The sequence below is a fragment of the Phasianus colchicus genome, chromosome 11, assembly GCF_987193195.1.
Source record: "Phasianus colchicus chromosome 11, bPhaCol1.hap1.1, whole genome shotgun sequence".
In the NCBI taxonomy this organism is placed as follows: domain Eukaryota; kingdom Metazoa; phylum Chordata; class Aves; order Galliformes; family Phasianidae; genus Phasianus; species Phasianus colchicus.
Window position 1 is genome coordinate 7512565 of NC_143446.1, and position 21521 is coordinate 7534085.

The 21521-nt window shown below is 41.9% G+C and overlaps 2 protein-coding genes across 2 annotated transcripts in view; one reads left to right on the top strand and one right to left on the bottom strand.

Moving 5' to 3' along the window:
- CARD19 (caspase recruitment domain family member 19) overlaps window positions 1-21521 on the bottom strand; it is a 50511-nt gene that overhangs the window by 6022 nt on the left and 22968 nt on the right. The gene's annotated exons all lie outside the window — the stretch shown is intronic.
- NINJ1 (ninjurin 1) lies at window positions 1520-19620 on the top strand. Its single transcript, XM_031608530.2, has 4 exons — window positions 1520-1704; window positions 10185-10419; window positions 14380-14541; window positions 17004-19620. Exons 1-3 carry the CDS (start codon window positions 1633-1635, stop codon window positions 14523-14525), a joined length of 453 nt encoding a protein of 150 aa, XP_031464390.1. The 5' UTR covers window positions 1520-1632; the 3' UTR covers window positions 14526-14541; window positions 17004-19620.

Here is a 21521-nt window from a genome sequence, read left to right on the forward strand (position 1 = left end):
TAAGTCCGTTCTTCTGCTTTTATTGTATATTCTCCTCACCATAAGGAAAAGAGGTACAAATATCTTTGCTCTCATATGTTGCTTCTTCCATTTTCTATAAACTATAATAACAAAACTTCCTTTCTCTCTCCAAATAAGTGTTTTCCAGCCAGCTGTCCTATAGAGAAGCAGAGAGGGCTGCAAGATGGATGAGGGCTTCTTAGAAAGTCCAATTCAATAATTCCAATTGAAGACAGTAACTTGTAACTGCATGCTTCATCAAGGGGATTTTCTAAGAAGAAAATTAATTATTAATTCAATGTGTTTCTGAGAAGAGTTGAACTGGAAACTTCTTTGACCTTTAGCATTAAGATTGGAAGCCTAACTTGTGCTTAGTTTGTGTTTACCGCATCTGGTTGTCTGCATGCTTTTCCATGAAATCTAAAAGTGAATTCAGCTGACAGTTATGCCTCTTTTAACTAAAAAATTACTGTAAGCTCAAAATCAAAAGTCAACAGTGAGGAGACATTGCACCTCAATGCTGACATGAACACGAATTTTGGAATCCCAGTGGAGGAAGTTCAAAGGACAAGAAAAATCACAAAGACTCATAAAACTTTAAGGCCATCGCCACAGTTCCACCCTTTCATTTCTCAGTAATGCTTTCATTCATCAGACGAAGACGAAGCATGCCTACCTATTGCATCAGGAAAGCTGCAGTCACATGGCATGCGATATTTTGTCCGATGTGGCAAACCAGCCCTAGATCTGCACTTTAAGGCAGACACACAGCAGCACATACTGCTGTTCAAGACTTCACATACATCTTCTGACCAAAGATGCATTCCTGCATAGCTGAGCCTCCTCCTCTCCTTGCAGCTGAGGCACCGTCTCAGAGCACATTTGTGAGGCTCAGAGTAAGGACCAATTTCCAAGCACACACCTGATGTAAAGTGAGAACAGCCAAGTGCCCAGACCTCTTTTTGCAAATGCAACATGTTCCTAAGAGTAGGTCCTACAGCTCTGTATTTGTTGCACCAAGCAGTGCAGCCAGCTCTTCCTCCTACAGGAGTTACTTCTGCCAAAATCCTGTGTTGATGATTGAGGAGCAGAAAGTAATGCTTCCACATTGTCTCTTTACAAGCATGGCCTAGCAGGAGCCGTGTCTATACTTTGTTTTCGGTATGCATTTATTTATGTTCTGTAAAGTATATTTCAGCACTGTTCAGGGCCTGAATTAAACCCAGCGAGAAGAACAGTTTGTAACACAGACGGCTTTGAAGGCGTTAACCTGAGGGGTACATCGTACCCCAGACGCCGGCCTGGATCTCTGGAGAGCATTTTCAGCGGTCTGCCAGCCCTGCTGCCTACCGAAGAGCCAGCAGAAAGAACCTCTCTCGGTCCCACAGCCGGCACAGCCCGGCTCCCGATAGCGCTAACGGCGCTCCCGCAGCGCCGCGCACACAGCCCGGCTCAGCTCGGCTCGGCCCAGCCCCGGGGCGGTGTGTGCGCGGTGCCGGCCCTCCCTCCTCTCCGCTGCCGGAAACTTTCTCTCTTAACCGCGGCCAGACGGGGGAGCCGATACAAAAGGGGTTCCCGGAGGCTGCCGGCAGCAGTCGCGGCGGCCTCTCCTGCTCCGTTCGGAGAGCCGAGATGGACTCCAGCGGCGAGAGCCACGAGCTGAACGGGCGGGCGGAGGGAGCGGAGCCGGCGGTGGTCGAGCGGGTAGGCGCGGGTAGGGCCGGGGGCGCGGGGCTGGGGCGGGCGGGCTGCCCTGGGCTCGGCACGGCAGCGGCTGCCCCGATCTGTCACCGCGGAACGCCGTGCTGCCGGCGATCCCGGCTGTTGCTGCAGTCCGGCGCTCCCCTTTTTTGCGGGTGCTGCGCACGCCTCCCATTTTGTCTTGGATCAAAGACAGGCCGGGGAAAAACTGGAAAATCCTTTCCAGGCCTGGCGTGGTGGCTGCAGAGCTCCTGCGTGGGCCAGCGCCCAGCATCGGATGTCCTCCTCACCTTAAATCTCAGTACGGAGACAGATTCCTGATAGGAATTTTGATAGGGCGAGAGGGGATGGCTTTAAACTAAAAGAGGGGAGATCTGGGTGAGATGTTAGGGGGAAATTTCCCACTCGGAGGGTGGTGGGATGCTGAACGCAGGCTGCCCAGAGCTGGGTTCCCCATCCCTGGAGGCACCCGAGGCCAGGTGTGATGGGCCATGGGCAGCCTGAGCTGCTGGGGACAGCCAGCCCACGGCACGGGTTGGGGCTGGATGATCTTTAAGTCCCTTACAACCTTCACCATTCTGTGCTCGTATGATTCCTGCCTGGGAGGGTTTTCCTGCAGGAGCTGAGCTGTCCTAAAGTCCGAGGCTGCACGTTTGCATGCAGTAATCACATACAAACAAGGGAAAGCACAGCTTTCCACTGCTCCATGTAGTCAAAACATGCCTAGAGATGTGGACTGGAAAGCATTTCATCCCATATTATGTTTATGTATGAAGGATGTTTTCCAAGCATGCTGCTTTTCTAAAATGCCAAGCGGCTAAAAGAGCATCTTTCACGTTCTTTTGAAAGAGACCAAACTCTGAAAAGCTGCTCTCATTCTTGCCAAGTACTGCCACACAGGAACCACTGCACCAAACCACTACCCACATTGCTGGTTGGTCACAGGTGGTTGCAAGACCGTGCCTTCCCTTCCTGGAGCCCTTGGCATGGACAACAGACCAGAAAAATAAAAACCAATCTGGTTTTAATAAATCCTGGAAAGTATCTAAAGAGAAACAAGGCTGTGATGCACAAATCAAACTGCTGGTCTTTAAGCCACTGAATTCTCAGAATTTGCATTTATTTTTTTTAACACCCAGACTCGTGATTGCATCACAAGTACATGTAATGGGGATTTTTTTTTTCTTGGTCTGTTCTAAGAATTTTTTTATGACTTTCCTGTTTTGCTTCATCTCCTGTTGCATGCGATTATTGTTTCATTATTGTTTTCCTATAAAAGCTGTGTAAGTAAAGGAATAAGCAGAGAGACTTCGTAGTGTATTATGCATATGCTCTATTCAACACTTCAGAGAACTTCCCGAACACTGTTTCATTCTCTAAAATATATATTAAAAAATTATACATACAAGATGAAACAGGCGACAGATTTCTTAAAAAGCAAGTTTTGAAGAGTAGATACCTTAAGAATACGATCAAATCCAGCAACCACACTAACAACCCACAGGGCCTCAACATGCAGGGACTGGAACTGGAGGTGTTTATGTGCCTGCTGTGAGGAGAGCTTGCCGATATCTCTGAAGTTCTTACTGCCCATCCCTAGCATCTGCACTGCTTTCAAAATACATTCTCTTGTATATCACTCTCTTAATGAATTTCTCTTATGCTAGCTGATACAAAATGCAGGTACCTTCAAAGAAAAAATGGCTTAGTTACCTTCAAAGCAGGGTAGAAGCACAGTAATTTTATTTTATTATGTTGAGCTCAGTGCAATTCTGAATGAGTGGTTGCATTCACTCTAAGTTTGATTTATCTTAACTTGGTCCTTAACTTAGATAATATTTTTCACCAACCGTCACTCTTGTAGAAAGAAGCTGGGCATTTCTTCCAGCACTGGCTTGGCACACCTCACTGACTAATGGGAATAATTACAGTTGGAAGCTGTGCTTGCCTTTTGTGCAAAGGATCTGTTTGATGCCAACAGTAACTGTTTTTTCATGCTCCTGTGTTTGCCTCCTTTGTTCATGCCCCATATCGAAAGAATCCAGGAGCTGCTTTGCTGTGAAAATTAGCACAGTTTGGGCTTCCCATGATGGCAAGAAATGCCAGTGGAAATAGTTAAGGGTCTGTGAACAACTATTGGATGGTTGAAGAGAACAGCTGTGGAATATTTGGTTTCTATAATAGTCACATTGTTGCTAAAAAGGTATTCAAGCTTGTGTACTGATTCCTAAGTCACTGTGGGACATGTCGGTTTCTTGGCATTGCAGCACAAGTAACAAATTTCAAATTTGTAAGAACTTGTAGTAATTATCCTGCACATGGAATGAAGTGGCATATCCAAAGAGGTATGGTGTACTTCCAATCTCATCTCCCATAGTGGTGTTAGCCTCACAAGCAAGTAGCTGGGACAAACAGGCAGTGCCTTGGCAACATAAGACAGGCAAGCTCTGCCCAGTGGTGAGGAACAGCTTCTGTTCCTCACAGACAAGTCTCATTTATAACTTTGCTTTCAAGTCATCAGATGTGCTGATTGCTGACCTCATCTAACGAGCACAAATATTCTCATTTGGTCCTGGCACCAGCACAGCTTTAGGAACACAGCGCTCTGCCCTGAGCTAACATGACTGTACCATTCCTTCTATTCGTGCAAGGTTTTTAAAACTTAAGAATTAACACAGCTACCACTTGTTAGCTTTTTTTTTTTTTTAAACATAGTTATATTTTCATTTTCTGTTTTCTATATACAGTATAAGTGTGGCTCTCATTCAGTATAGGCTTTTAAAGGTGCTAGGAAATTGAACACAGGCTGAAGTGTTGCTTTGTTTGTTTTGGTTTTTAATGTATATTTTCTAGATTACCTGCAACCACACTGCCTCCAGACGTGACTGCAGCAGCCTCCTAAGCTAGGTAGTGCTGTGTTAGGTTTGTACTTGAACAGACAGATCTCCCCCAAATGGAATTCCTACAGGAAACGTCACTGATGATTCAGTGCCAGATTTAGGGATTTTTTTATGAGTCAGTGCTAAGTTGAACAAGTGGTCTAATGTTTTGCTGGGGAGGGAAGAAATCACATCTTCCCAAGGAGGTGTACACAGGATCTAATATTCCACTGTGTGACTGGCACAACTGAAAATGTTTGCCTTGGGAGATATTTTTTTTTTGTAGAATATTTTTCCCTATTTTTTTCTATATCAGAAAATTATTTGAAATAGATGAGAAGTCTGATTTCAGTGGCCATATACTGACCCATTCCATTTCTACTATGTAGCAGACAGATATTTGGACAGAAATTCTACATCCATCAGCATCATTAAATAACTGTATAAAGTCAGTGGTTCAATTCTACAATGGCAGGGTTAGTCTTAGAAAGAATAAATTTAAAAGCTCTGAAATTGTATTTTGTTTTGGTTCTATGCAATTTCTTTTATGTCTGACCCTTCTTTGATACAAGTGGAATTTTGTGCTGGATCTTTTCAACTTATTTTTAATTGGAAAGACTATTTCAAAACACAGCAAAGAACCATTCACTGTGAGACCTCCATGACTCAGCCTCATATTTGCACAGCCTTGTTATGACTTAGCAACTTTCCATCATTTGAAAATAGGGACTGTCCCTAAACACAAGGATTTCAGGAAACTCATTCTGTGATGTTACAAACCCAGAGATTCTACAGCCAGACCAAAAGTTCATCCCATCTCATTTTAAAGCAAGGCCGCTTAGCTTCTAAATACGTAAAAACTGCCCTGCAATTGCAGTAGTCACAAACCTAAAGTAGGAAGAGGACTGTGTACAGAACTAGAGAGAGCCAAGGATTTTGAATATTGTTTCAGAGTAAATGTACTCAAAGGCAAAAGCAGGCGCCGCTAATCAGAAGCACAGGTCTTAGAAACCTTATTCTGAATATATCAGCAATAATCAGTGCTATCTGCCCAATCATCCTGAACAAAAACCATGGGCCTACTGTGTTTAATAAGCACTTTCTACTGCAAAATGATTTAAAATTACAGTACTGTGAATGCCTGTACTCACACAAAAATGGGTATTTGTATGTTTAACAAACCAGGTAGGACACTGGGCCTGATGTGCACATCACACACAGCTCTGGGTCCTGCAGTCCCAGATGCTGCTAGGCAGCTGCCGTGACAATTGCTAATCAAGGCCATACCTCTGACTTATGGTATGCATGTAGGAAATTAAATGTTTGTCTGGCTAAGTGCAACATTGGTTTTCTAGGTTTTTAAATAAAAAAAAGGTAACCAGTCTTGTGCTACTGTAAACATTGCTAATTTCATTCACAGGAACAGTCACACAAACATCAATGTTCAAATCTCAGTCTTAGCTTGGAAATTTCAAGGTCCTATCAGTTCAGGCAATATTTTTCTCATACGTATTAATTTGTAAGACTTTCTTAACATAATCCCTTTAAGAAATTATGCATATGATAGGAAAAAATTTAAGAAGCTAAGTGAAGTACCTGGGTATATCCCAAAAGGAGAGAGGAATTCTCAAGATTGGCGCTCACATTTTATCTTTCCTCCCACATTCATAGGGCAGTGACAGAAACAAACATAATTAAGCTTTAAAATACTCTTAGTTTTCACTACTGTTCTTTTCCTCCACAAGTCCCAGATGACTGGCATGTGAAAAACTCCACTGGTACCACTGGTACCACTCTGGGCAACTCAGAGTTCAAGCTGGACAAGACACCAAATTGCTCCTACTCTTCCTCTTTCTCAGACTTCCAGCAGACTAATTGGACTGCTTCAGCAGTCCTAGTGCCTGATAAATACCCTGTTCAGCAAGCAGCCGTATAAACTTTGTCACATGAAATGATTTACTGTCATAGTAGAAGCATGAATCCTTATAACTGGTCACAGTATTTAACAAAGATACTTTATGATTTCTTCTCAAAGGTTCCATTTTCAGCACTGTTTCCTTCCTGTTAAATCACCAGGTGTGCCTTAGATCTGATTCAACTCAGCATTTAAGGACATCTACCTCAGTGTCGTGTTTATTTTTAAATAAACGTAGTGAATAAATCCTTTCTGTATTTCTGAGGGGGACTCAGTTATTCTGGGTGTGCCATTAAGACAGCTAGTGAAGCAAAGCAGAGGCAAAGCCTGTACCCACAGGGTTGTCAGTAAGATGACGTATTGTAAAACTCAATTCCCAGTGTGAAGAAGTAAACACAAGGTTTGTTTTCGTGGAAGCAGAAAGCATCAGCTTCTAGTGCAGCGTCCTGGCATCACCCCAGCAGTTCTCCAGGGAGCTGACTGCCCTGTGGGCACTGAGTGCTGCTGCCCAGAGACAGTGCAGCTGCATGCAGCCCTTGTGCATGCACCTGTGACTGTGTGCTGCCTTTCCTTGGACTCGTTTGACAATGCAAAGCACACTGATCAGTTCATCTGTACCAGGTGGTTGCTGGTGATTGTGATTACAATCACAACCGAAACAGGTCACAGGACTCCCCTTGCACAGGAGTGCTGTCCTGCCAAGTGGCACCTGCAAGTCTCACAGGGAATCTCCAGTGGTTTCACTGTCCCTGCATCCCAGCAGGTGACAGTAGCATGGTAACTGCCACTCAGTGCAGCCATTTGGCATCTCCCTGAAACCACAAAGCCACATAACAGCATCCCCATGTAATTTCTGCCATGCAGGACTATCATTAACAGAGGTTAAGGCAGCAGCTCTCCTTTCAGCCTGTCTATATATTGCCGTGCAATACGTTGTCTGTTGTTAAAAACTGCTTCCAGAGCACTGCCTGCATTTGTTTTGATCCTTTGGCAGTTGCCTTTAAGTTCTTCCCTAAGACCATTCTAATTTGCATTCTTTTGGTTTTATGGTTTTCCATCACGAGAGAAAAGGCTCCATTTCTTAAGAAAAGGGAAACAACCATTTTCTGAGGCTTCCATGATTGCACACCCTTCTTTCCAGCATGAGGCACAGCTGAGGACACTCTGCCACAGACCTGGGGCCTCTCCCTCCCTGTGCCCAGCTCCAACTGCGTCTGGTCTGCTGGCAGCAGTGCTGGCAAGTCTCCTTGCAGATTAAAATGCCTTCCATTAGACTCACACCTAGTAAACAGCTGACTGGGAATGCTAGAAGCACAAAGTTTTACTTCTTTGCTAAAGTCTTCTCTACTTATCAGAGTCCAGAGGTGACCCAGCTTTTGCTTCCATAGCAGTTCAAATGCCATTGGTGCTGTGTGCTGGCTGGCCATGCAGAAACGGGATTAGCAGACTGCAGAGTCCTGACTGTGCAGTCCTGTACTTGCCCTAGAAAAGAGATTGCATTCTGCTGACTGCATAGGAAGAGCCCTGTATCTTATATAGGTAACTAAAAGAAAGATGTAGTCCAGATTGTTTATTCTTCAATATAATTTTTTTTTTTTAAAGTAGTCACTTCAAGCTTATGATCACATTCCTATGTGGAGTGAAAGCTGTCAGCAGTACTCTATCAGCACAGCTCCAGCTGCAGCCTCCTTCCATCAGGAATAAGACTGGAGCACAGCTACCCGGGCAATCTTTGCCTGTGTTACATATTGAAAGCTTGTGAACTCAAGGAATAATTTAGAACTTTGTTTTTGGAAATAGTTAGTTAGCTACTAGACAAAAGAAAATATAATTTAATCTATCAGGAAGTCACTACAAAATTCTGACGTTTGCTGAGAAGAGTTTCTTTTTTTATACTCATACCCCGAAGTCAAGTTTTGGTGTTCCACACGTAATTCCCCACCCTGTCTTACGTATTATGTAAGGCAAGAATCTTTTTTTCTGTGCAATTAGTAGTGAAAAATCTTAGTCTGGATTTTTTTAGTGAGTACCACCAGTGTATCTTTCATGCTGCTCTAGATAAGGAAATGAGCATTCACACCTTTTGTCGAGCTTGCAGCAGGGTTGCACGAGGAGCAAGCACTAACTCTAAATATCCCAGTGCTAGAGCAGCTTAGTGGGGTTGGAAGCGAAAGAGGAGACTGCTTGGGGAGAGGAAAGGTGATGAACTGAGGCACAGACCCCTGAGTCACACAAATTTCATTTTTAGGCTGCAGAACACAGAGAAAAGCAAACTCATAACTAGCTTCCCCACTGAAGCTGGTATCAGTTTCAGAGCCATTCTCTGAGCAACGGAAGAGTAAACAAGCCATCTGCATGAAGCTATGGTTACACGGTTTAATTCCCTCTGCAAAAAGAAGTCTGCTGCTGCCCCATGACATTTTTCTCTCAGTAAAATATTTAGACAGTGGTTGGTTACAGCATGTCTGGTGAAAATAGGTCAAGTTGGACATTTGAATGCCCTGAAAAAACTGGGAATGTGTTTGCTCTATGTATCAATATCTATCTATTAACAAAATGCTTTTAAGTCTGGTCAGTGGCAAACTTGGCTCTGGAGTTGGAAATTTGATGGTTATTAGAGCCACTAAAGAGAGCGATTTGAGGGCGTTTTCTGCATTTCTCTTTAAAAAGAAATTTCCCTCACAGTATTTTCTAGCAAGCACGACATACTTGTGCAGTAAAAACATCTCTCAGAAGCAGATTTGAAGCAGTCAGCCAAAGTAAACTGATATTTGAATATTATTTTTATAAAGTCTACAAGTAAGATCCACGAGAGTGAAATCCTAACCTGTCTGGAATCTGCAGAAGAGCAGCACCTCACCTTCCTTCATCTAAGGGTTAGGCTTCCACACCTAGCCTAGTTACATACACTGCATCTACCCCATGAGGAATTAGGAACCACTGGAGACACTCTGTCAAATTCCAGGTTAGGTAACCTGAATCGTCATCAGGAAATGCTCATTTTATCCATCCCTCCAGATTAACCAGCTCTGGTTTTGCCCTGCAGTAGGCTGTTTTTTTCCTATTTGTTTGCTCAGGAATTCAAAAACCTCTGCTGATGGGAAAATGGAAAAAAAAGCTACCCTTGTAATTGGGCAGTGCTTGGCAACCACGAGTCTTACGATATTTCAACAGAAACTGTTGTCTGTGTAAGGACCTGGACGGTGGTATGGCAGAGTGACAAACTGCAGGAAAAAAGGTCAAGCAAAGCTCATACAGTGGCCAACTCCCATGTAAATCCTCAAAATGAGACTCAAGACTAATGAAGAACTAGGCAGATGTGTGATGTCCACCGAGTGTGAATTTAATAAATATTTGTGGTTTTAAGTATGTCGTTGGGATTTTCTTCCTCCCAGCCTTTCTCAGTGCAAGCATTGCAGATTTTCCAGTTCTTACTTTTCTCATGGTAGAAACAATGATTAGAGTGGTCCTTCAAGATGGACAAAGTTTATCTGCCCAAGTCTAGTACAATCACTACAGTCCTGCCATCAGATGGAGGGCAGCGGTAGCAGTGAAGGAGAAGCACGTAGAGCCTTAGTACTACTGTTACTTTATCAGTATCCCTACAGAAATCAGTTGATGGGCTGTCTCTGACTCTCTACACTAATTAAAATAAATACGAATAACCTTTTTTCTTCTCCCACTTTTAGTACAGACCATCACAGTGGTTTCAGAGAAATGGACCTATGAATATCAACCACTACGCAAACAAGAAGAGCGCTGCGGAGAGCATGCTGGACATTGCTCTGCTGATGGCCAATGCATCACAGCTGAAAGCTGTGATTGAGCAAGGACCTTCTTTTTCATTCTACATGCCCCTTATTGTTCTTATCAGCCTGTCGCTCACAATGCAAGTTATGGTGGGAGTACTCCTGATATTCCTTGGTACGTAGCAACTGCAAAAAACACTGATGTGTATTTTTCTTATGGAACGCAACCTGAGCATACAGACTCTCCATTTATTTTTAAAAATTGTTGTGTTTGAATGCGTCGATATCGAAATTGATTACATTTTTCTTTAAGACCATAGAAATATTACAACAAAAGGAATAAGGGCAGCTTTATGTGGAATCTTCAGTTTTGATATTCATTTGTGAAGAGCATGAATATTCCTCTTTTCAGAAAGTCTAAAGGAGGAAGGAAACTGGTGAAATATTATAAAAGAAACATTAGTAGGTCAGATATGATCATGCAGTCTGCCCAGTTTCATAATTCTGTTTTTTTGGCAAGACTTGTTACTTAATCTTATGACCAAGATATATTTACTCCATGTCAGTCATATCATAAGTGATATTATAAGAATATATTGTGAATATAGAACCCTTGAACAGAAATGAAGATTGGATTGTCCATCTTCACACTGGTGTTTTATATTATCATCATTGGCTTGCTTGAATTTCTGCAATTAAGTCAAAGCTTTGGTAACCCATGTTAAAAATTCTTGGTTTTAAATTTAGGGAATTATTCAAAGCATCTTAAATCTCTAGAGAAGGAATCATACAAACATGCTTATCACTGATTTCTTAAACCCATGTCAAACTGAAATTAAAGCTAAAAAGATAAGTTTTCTTTCCTAGGTTGGAGCAAGATTTTACCCTAAAAGCATTCCATGACATTAGTCAAAACCATGACATATAATATCAACATACAGCCTGAGCAGCTTCCTTAGCTTACTACATAGTGATAGCCAGCATTCACATAGAGCATTTACTAAGTTATATAGGCTACCTTGGGCTTTCTGATGCTCTGTCAGTGTTCCAGTTTCACAACTGAACAGCTTTGTGATCAAGGAGGAAGTTGTCAGGAAATGAGGATACATCTGGCCTGTAATATTGATGTGCAGCTGACATAGCTTTTTTATTCTTACGAAAGAGACTGAGAACTTCTGTCTCTGCATTTGGCAGAGTTGGCACAAGGGTAAAATCCAGGTCCTGGCACAGGGGAGATTCCAGAAAGGGACTGGAAAAAGTAAGCTCATGGTACTGGGGAGTGTGGCGAGAGTCATGGAAAAACGAGCGAGAACAGCACCAAGATACAGATAAGTGGTTGAAGGCATCTCCCTGGTGGTTGTGTTAGTTGTTTACAGCCTAAAAGCCTGCTCAAGGACTCATTTATCATTTCTGCCAGGCACTTCCAACTGGCCTCCTTCTCAGTAATTTCTTTGACAAAATTAGCAAAAAAAAAAAAAAAAAAAAGTAAAGAATAACCCTAACTTCAAAGCTGTGCTGCAATGTGGTTCACAGACTGCTTCATGAATAGGGAGATATATCAGGAGCCCAGCCTGGGCTCAACAGTGGCCGTATGTCTGGGGCTTTGAGTACACCAAAGTCACACAGTATGCTGGTTGGGGTAACTTTTGTGGAACATACTGTTTTGCTGAGCTCAAAAGGTACTGAGGATAGGAAGTGGCATGAAGGTACAAAGATGAAGGCACTGCAGCAATAGCTTGCTTTCCACAGTGTGTGTTTGGTAGTTTTGGCCTACAGAACAATTTGCTGTTGCCTGGAGCCCTCTTAGAAGGGCACACAACTCCCAGCAGAAGTCCCAACCATTGCCTGGTTTCTTACTTTGATTCAGTTTCATCCCAGGAGCTACAAGTTCTCACTGTTCTTTATTAGGGATTAAAAGCTTTTCCTCCTTCAAAATAGGGCTTTTATGAGCACCACAAAATGCTATCTTTGAACCCTGACAAAGAAGGCAGACAAATATTTTATATAACACCAAGAGGCCCTTTTTCTCTTAGAGCTTCCCAATTCAGCCCATGGTTGTCTCCTGCCTTTTATGGAGACTTCCTCCCATTTGTCTTTCTGATGGCAACTTTTCCAGAAAGACACACCAAGACAGTTGTGAGCCTGAAATAAGGGGTGCTCAGTCTTTTCTGTGAAAAAGGAAGTGTTGGAAATTCCCTCTCAGACTAAACCAGCACCAAGACTCCTCTGAAAATCTCTGCATCCTTCTACAATCACATGTTCAGAATATGTAGCTTAAAAAATTTGCAACAGATTTTCCAAAATTGGTATTTTGAGGAATGTTCAAACTTGTCCCTGAAAGTGATGTGGCAGTCCCAGCATTTTAAAATAAAAGTAAAGTATGTGTTGAAATAGTAGAGTTGACATGAAATGGTGGTATTCTAATCCCACTTGTAAAACACAGAGAATAGCTCATCATTTTTTGCAAACACTATGATTTGAAGTACTGTAGTAACAGAGATAGGATTGCTGCAATCCTGCTTCAAAATTTAGAGCCTCAACTACTAAGTTGCATTTTCTGTAGTCCTCATTTTGGAGGAAGGAACAGCTCTGAAAGTGGCAATTCTCCTTCAAGCATGATTTCTTCTAACTCACAAAACATGCTAGGCCATTAGTGCCTTTTTATTAGTTTTAAAGCCAGCCAGCTGTCTAAAATGTCTTTCCTACATACTTAAGGATTAATGTTCCATTTCATTTATTCTGCTTCATTCACATGAAAGCACCGGATTCTTTAGTGGCACTATTAGGATGCAAATCTCCACATAGCTCCAAATGCCTTACTATCACATAGAAGATCATTTTCAGGTTTAAATATTGCTGAGCTTAAGTTATTCCATGTCAACACAGGTGTGCAGTAGCTTAAGCTGTTGAAGTTGTTTCCCCACACTGTTTGTCAGTGCTTTGACCACCCTGCCCAACTGTACAGCATCAGCAAACAGGACTTGAACAGGTGCCCAGAATTCCTTCAGACCAAAACAGCATTAGACTTCCTAATTGCAGACACCAAGGGAATCTGGCTTTTAATGCTTCAGCATCTTGGATGTGTTTGCCACCACTTTGCTTAACTGATTCACAGAGTGAGCAAGCCCTGGTTCTGTGGTTAAGGACCATAGTGCTGACAGGGACATTATATTAAAAATAAAGTTTACTTCACACAACAGAGCTGCAAGCATATGTATGCACCTATCATTAAAAAAAAAAAAAAGTCAGTTTTATTTGTGTTGCTGAAAGAACCTGCCAGGTATAAGCTTTTCCCTGTAGGAGAACAGAGGCAGAGAAAAATCTTGGCTTTTTACATGGAGACAGCCAAGCCCCCCCATTCTTCTTTCCCTGAAACAAGCACATTTTAGTCTATCAAGTCTGTTATCAGCTCAGTGTAGCTTATCTCTGTTTTCACAAGGCCTGGAATCAAAGCTTAAGCTAAATTAATAGTATCTTCCTTGTGTGGTCTTCCCTATCTTCTATTAGCAGTTTAACCACAGAACTGCAAGAAGCAGAGAAAAACATTTACACATCTGGTGCTGCCTGTGACAAGAGCTGCAGCTACACCGCTCTGAAACCTTCCTCTGTTTAACAGATACTGCTTTCTGAAAAGAGTCAGTGCAAGAACTGGAGAGGGGAAAAGCTGTACAGCTGGGGAAGGGCACCAGTACAAAGACATCCAGCACTTGTAAGGAGGGAGGGCTGTCTGGGAAGGGCCTGGAGCATCATCTAACTGTAGGAAATGTACTTTCATCCCATCCTGTCAGGGCTTCAAGCTTCATAACTGAAATTATTTTTAAAGGTTTGAAATCTAGTTTTGTTGCAGACTTTAAGAGATCAAGAACTCAGAAGGTTCCTTGTAATGTTGTGCATGCCTTTGTGCATCCACAGAGATTAGATGCTAATTACTGGAGCCTATTAGGCGCCTTGTGATTAAAGATCTTCTCCTTAGCGCTTTTACTGACAGTGCAAAATCGTCCTTCCCTTTTAAGTCTGAGTGCTGCAAATAGCTCCATGTAAGAAATTCTTTAACTACATGAATAATGAAGACTTTTATTCTGGATTTTGAAATATTCATATGCTTAAATCTCTCTTTTCTCCTTTCTCTTTGAAGTAAAATATGACCTTAACAACCCTGCAAAACATGGTAAGCTGGATTTCCTCAACAACCTCGCAACCGGACTAGTATTCATTATAGTTGTTGTGAACATTTTCATCACTGCCTTTGGAGTTCAGAAGCCAGGTGTCAAGTCAGAGTAAAGGCAGTAAGTACAAGGTGAGTATTGGCTCTGTGCCATAAGACAGTGGGATGTAGCACACAAGAACACACTGCCCTCTGTGGCATAACTTGTCAGTGAAGCTCAGCAGTGAGTTTCCCTGTATCATTCCAGACTTTACAGATAAATGGGTTGTCTTCAAACTGCTGCAAAAGCAGATGCTACGCTATAATAACAGTAGGAGTTCCTTGCATTTGTAAACACGGAGTTCAAAAGTTGACAGCAGTGCCAGGGACCCAATGTGTGTGTCACGGATAGGAAGTGACAAGGGCTTCCTTCTGGCTTATCCACTCCTTTTTCTCATTGCTGACTAAGCCAATTCGGAAAATAATAATATATTGCTTCCTCTAAATGTCTTTTTTTTTTTTTTTTTTGCAAGGAAAATTCTATGTGGCACCCAGTCTGTGAGGAGTACTGAATTCTTAATCTTTAGCCAGGGAACTGCTAGGGCTGATAAATCCAGCATATAATATAGACTCATGGGAGCCCTTCAGTACCTATGCAGACCTTGTGATTTCTTTCCTCCCAAGTTGCAGGGTTTTTTGTTTATGGCAGATTTAGCCTAAAGATGGACACTATTTGATATGTGGACATAAGGATAAATACAGGAATTGTGAGAATCAAACTGAGCATCTTCCTGGTGTCATAGCGATGATGAACAATTTGAGAAGAAATAAACCTAAATTGCAGGTTTACAGTCCAAGAACTGCTATGTTCCAACATCTGCCTTTAAAATAGCACTGCTCAGTCAGCACAGGCCAGCATTGCTCTTGCTCTGTGTTCCAAATCTCAAATCGCAGATCTCCAAATCACTGTCAGAGGACCTCCTGAAAGAGTTGCTTGATTTTTCTGGCAAGGCTTGGTACTCTGGCCAACCCTGTAACATCGTGTGTTTGAGTGAACTTCCAGACGAAGTCCTCTCAAGATACCACCTGCTATGAAAAAGCAGCTCAAGGCCTTACACTGAGACTTTCAAAACACATTCTGCTGGTATTAACACTTTATATGAAAAGCAAATTGCCCTTAAATCTCTAAACTCATTCAGTCAAAAAGTAAAGTACAAAGCATTAAAACCTATTAGTCTGAAGAGGAACAGCAGCAGAAATCTGTAGCAAGAATGGAAACCAGAAGGAATCTGTTGAGATGCTGAGCAGGATGGGGAGCTAGGATAAAGAGTCTGCTTTTATCAAGACCTGTGCACTTCTGGCATTAAAATGAGATAGTTTAATTGTAACTCCTGGCCATCTTTTCTAGAGATATTAGGATTTAGTTTTAACAGTAGATACATGAATTCTCTGAGACATTATCAAAGAGATACATGGAACATCCATCTCAGCAGCACACATGAACACAGCACTGAAGCACTAGCCACAAAATTACACTGACAAGAAAAATACACACCCAAGAAAAACAGGCTGAAAGATTACTGGAGTTTTAGCTGTCTTCACAAGAAAAAAAACACAGTACTCAGTACCAAAGGGCTTTAAGGAACCCTGCAGCTGTTAGAGACTGATGGAGAGCTCTGTGCACTACAGGCCAGTTCAGTTTGGGGAGGCATTAATGCACATTAATTCTGCATGAGGCTGGGTTCTGAACATCACTGTGCATGAGCTGTATAAATGTGCAGAGTGCTTCCCCCTGAAAATTTTGCCAGCTGTCCATGGACTTTGTCTCCTTCTCACACAGCTGAGTTGTATGGAAGCACCAGTGGGTTTGTGGGCTCCTTCTGTAATCTATATACTCTCAATCCAAAGGATGTTATGGTCTACTTATGAGTAGGACCATGGAATCACTAGTTAAGAAGTTGTACTTCAGATGAGATGTCAGTTTCCATGCAACTTATCTGAGATCAGCATGACAGCATGAAACAGTTGTGCCTAGAGGCTGATGATAGCTCATCCAGCTGGCTGTGTATTGCTTTGCACAGCCAGAGCATTCTTCTCACAGAGAAATGTGATCTGTATCTACTGCTGAAAGTGGTTTAATAAATTTGCAATGCCTTGATAAAGGGGAAATAGATAATTTATGTAATCTTGGGTAGAGACAAGACCAAATTTTACTTTTTACATCCATAAAAAACAGTAGCTGCATCATTTCACCTTCATGCTTTTCACACATGGAGTTTCCTAATAAAATGGCTAGATGCAGTGCCTAGAATTCATATTTTTTAATCCAGATTTGAAATGTATTAGTTAGTTTGGATAATTACATCTGTTTGCTAATTTGTACACATTGCTTCTGCTAAAAATACCTGTATGAATGAGATTTGAAAGATAAATGTTTTTCACAGTGGGCTTCTGTTACCTCAGAGCCCTAAGAGAAACAAGCAGTCACTTGCTGGCCTCATTTCTACTACACACACTTTTGAAAAGAAAACTTAATTTCCCCCCCCCCAGTAAATTTGTCATTTGCTGTGGTTCCTGAATCACTAACATCTCAGTATCTTTGTTTCTCATTTCAGAGATCTGAAGCATTCGTTCTTCTATAGATGCCATTTGCATGTGGGCCAGCTACACTTGGACACATTAAAAAAAAAATCTGAAGAAGCCAGACACACAGAGCAGCTTTCTCAGGTTTCCAACAAGCAACACATCTGTGTACCTGGAGTTTTCCAATGTGTTAATACTTCAATTGGCATCTAAGGAAAGATTGCTTTTGACCCAAGGACACTGCTTTTCCAGGGATTGGCATTTCAATTTGTAGATAATTTTTCAGAAAAGTGGCATAAACAGGTAGCATTGACCGATGGGACTTCACACATTTCAAGACTTCCCATTTCTGTGCCTTTTGCTTTTACAGTGACTTGACATTTACACAGTGGTAAGAAGCTGCAGGCCTCCAGTCTGGCACGTTCCCATTGTCCTTCATTTCATCCACTTGGTACCTATGCTGCCTGTAGCACAGCAGTTTTCCCTTGCATTTTTCCAAGGTAGCTGTGTCTTGTTTTCTGTCCCTCTCCGAGTTTCATTCTTTAACTAAAACAGCGCTACAACTAGAAGCAGTAGACTATCTTTTGGCCAGTTTTTCCTCACAGGTAGTCCTGCATTCTGTTTCTTCATCTCTGGACCACGGTTAAAGCTCTCTTCTGTCTGCACAGACACACAGATAACCTCACTGCTCCATCACTTATTCCTATACTCCATTTTTTCTGTGTGATTCTGTAATGGCCGAAAACTGGAGCATAGGAAGTTCCGCACCAATGTGCGCAGGAACTTCTTTAGGTGAGGTGACGGAGCACTGGAACAGGCTGCCCAGGGAGGTGGTGGAGTCTCCTTCTCTGGAGATATTCAAGACCTGCCTGGATGCCTACTTGTGTGACCTGGTGTAGGGAACCTGCTTTGGCAGGGGGGTTGGACTCGATGATCTCTGGAGGTCCCTTCCAACCCCTATGATTCTGTGATTCTGTGATTTTCTGAGCATTAGACATATTTCTGGAAATCCTATCAAAATAGCTCCTTATTCTGTGTCCAGCTGGAAAACTAGAGGATACAGGGTAAACTTCACCTGCTAAACTGGTGCTGAGAGCCTGCCAGCAGCTCTAGTAGGAAGCTCATGACTTGCTCTTTCCTCTTTGAGATAGCAACTGCTGCAGTTATGCTATTTTTATGAATTTATGGCTAAAATAACTTTAAATACACGCATACATATATGTATGTATAGATATATATATAGATAGATATAGATATATATATATCTTTCAGGTTATTACCTGCTGGCTCAGGGACTGACGCTTTTTCTAAATACAGTATTGCAAGTAATGGTGTATGTTAAAAAAAAAAAAAAAATTGTGGCAATTTTTACACTTCCAAAGAATTACATCTGCAGTCAGAAAGTCCTGCTTTACTAGATCATGCTTTGTTATAGTTGCAATTTGTTCTAATACATTTCCTTACAATTAAGTTTTAAATGCTATCTTGAACATATTAATAGAAGTTTGTCTTCCACGTATCTCATCTCATTTCTCTTTTAATTATGTTCCAAGGTGCATTGATGTATCTTCATTTACATGCTCTATAGCAGTTATTGACAGGAAACAAATCAGAAACCTGTCAACTAGTAATAAAATAGGCTACATTCTCTCTGAATTTTTTTTTGTTGCTTCCAACTTAACATATATTTAACCAGTATTTGGCTAACAATGGTTTTAATTATGTGCACTGTACAAATTTAAGCATAGCTCCAAAAAGTACTGAATGAGGTACTCAGGACCTCAGGACAGTTTTTTCGTTTTTAATACAAACCAGTGAAGTGTTTATACATACTTGTGTCACAGCAGTGTCAGTGCTATACTGGCCACACAGCAATGCAGAAAGCCTTAAACATATTTCCATCTTGGGAAGAGGTGACTGTAGGCAGCGGCCCAACATGTTTTTGGTACTTAATGCTCTAATATTCTGATTTGTTCTTACTGCTCTAAAGGCTGATGCAGACAAAGGCTCTACTGATGCATACTCTATTTATAGGTGGTGATAATATGGCCTGGTTTTAAATGGAGCTTTCCATTCCTGCACCACTTGTTGCTACAAACCTCTCTCATGTGCACTGAAGCACATGAGAGCAGCCTGATAGGGCAGCAGTACAGATGTATCAGAAGGACAAGGCACACTATCCCATCTCCCAGCCATCTGTACTGTAGCAAAGAAAAAATAACAGCGTGCAGAGCACTGGGGTGTGAAGCATTCACAGTGTGATGATACGTCAACTACTGATTCCAGTGGACCCTTCCAATTTTGGGGGCATACAGGAGGAAAAGAAAAATACTTAACATTGAATGCATTGCTGAGTGCCAAGGACTGATCTGCATTTAGGGGGAGATGCCCGCTCACTTGGAGGCTGCTGGAACCAGGCTTAGCACAAGTAGTCCTTCAGTCATCCTGAGCTGCTGGATGCAACAGCAAAACAGGAATCACTGCGACTTCGGAAGGCTTGATTTCTTCTAATCCTGACACATGAAAGCCTGAGCCTGAGGTCATCCATGTCTGCTGGACATCAACAGTATTCAACTTACAACCAGACATTTGGATTTTTTGTTCATTTTCTTTCTTTTAAAAATAAAATTAAAAAGGATTATCACTGCATGTTTTGTTGTGCTTAAGTAAAATGTGAAACATTTCTTCAGACATGCAATCTGGGTTTTAAGTCTCTGAAGCCTCCAGAGGTCATGTATTTTTTATCAGACAAAAAGCATCTGCAAGTTGGTTTCAAGTATAAATAATTAAATCTCATGATTACATTTTTTAAAATTAGGTACTTATTTAAAACCCTAGTATGCATTTCCTAGGGACAGCAAACAAATACATCAGTTTGAATGATTCTTTGGTTCACTGTGCTTCTCCAGAGTTCTTGGTTGCAGGCAAACATTGCACTTAAAAAGAGGTCATCAATAATAAAGCGAAATGAATCTTCGTTGGCTCTCTCAGGAAACAGTTCATGCCAGGTCATCTATTTACTTGTTTCATAAGCTGCTGGGCAGCGTAAGAATTACACATGCTGCTCTGGTTGTTCTCATTAGTCCCTCAGCATCAAGGCCTGACAATGCTGAAGTTTTCACATAACTGTATTTACTTTAGGGGATGACAACAGTTATTTACTGGAAGTGAATTGTAAGCATTTGTCTTCTAAAACAGGTCACTAGCTGACAGCTGAATAGAACAGGCTGAACTAGCAATACAATCCTGCTCACTGCTTCCCTCAGCCATCACTCAGGAGGTTTTGGGCACTTAATTTATCCAGACAAACACTTTATCCCGTTTCTGCTATGTCTTCCTGTAAGCTGCACCATACCTGCTGAGCAGGGTGTGTGCAGGAGGAGGAACATGTCCCTCATGTCCCTCTGCCAGCAGCTGTCACTGCCCTGCGCTCAGAGGGGTACTGCATGTTACAATAAAAGCTTGTATGATTTTTGTTGTTAGCAGCTGTAAGAGGCATTACAATATCAAGCATTCAAATATTTACAAAAAAAAAATTATCAGGAAAGAGTGGCAGAACTCAAAAAGCTATGCATGCTTTCCTTATTTGCTAGCTTAGAAATGTTGGCGGTGCTACAAATTGTATCTGGTTCAGTAAGCACTACACGTGGCATCCATTCGTGCACTATTTTACATGTTTCCAAAAAAAAGACAAAGATCCATTGCGGAAAACTGGTCATCCTACAGTGCAATCCATCAAACCACAGGAGATCAGGCTCACTGGAAATACCCTTCCTTACCGCAGGCCATGGGCAAGAAGAAGCTGGCGGTAGGCATTCATATGCATAACTCAGCTCTGATAACCTGCATACTTCACTTGAAAATAAACACTCCTTGAAAATAAATCTGCAGACCTCCCTTAGGTTAGAGGCAGCGTACAGCATGTCAGCTGCACTGTGACTGATGGGAGCAGGGCCTCCCTTGTTTTGGTTTCATGGAGAGAAAACCACAGCACTGCCATAGGACTCTGTTACGCTTTCAAATCAGTGATTTTTGAATTTAAATAGGTGAATTATAATGCTAAAATATGATCCCATCTTTGCATAGCCAATATCACAAACCCTTTATTTCCATTAAGAAATGCAAAGCCAGTAGTAAATCAAGAGCCTCAATACAGCCTCAACAGCATTGTTGCACCACTCATAGAGCAGCAATCTAAAAAAGCTAAAGTAGTGCTGTTTAGTTCTTCAGACAACAGCTTTATCACTGTCACACCAACATCCAGAAATGGATACTACAGAAGGGTACCACTGACACTGCATTTCCCTTAGAATAACCTCCGGAAACAACTGGTACCCCAAAAACCAACAGATAGTAATTATTTGCCACTTGGCAGAAAGAGTCATGGCCCACACTACTTGAATACACACAAATACATCGACCTTCCTTCAATGTGCCCTGCAACACTTGACTCCAAAGCACCTGCTCACAACCCACACCCCAGCCACCTGACCCTGCAGGCCTTCAGTACAACATACCTGGTAACAAGGCATCCTCCAATAGGTTTGTAC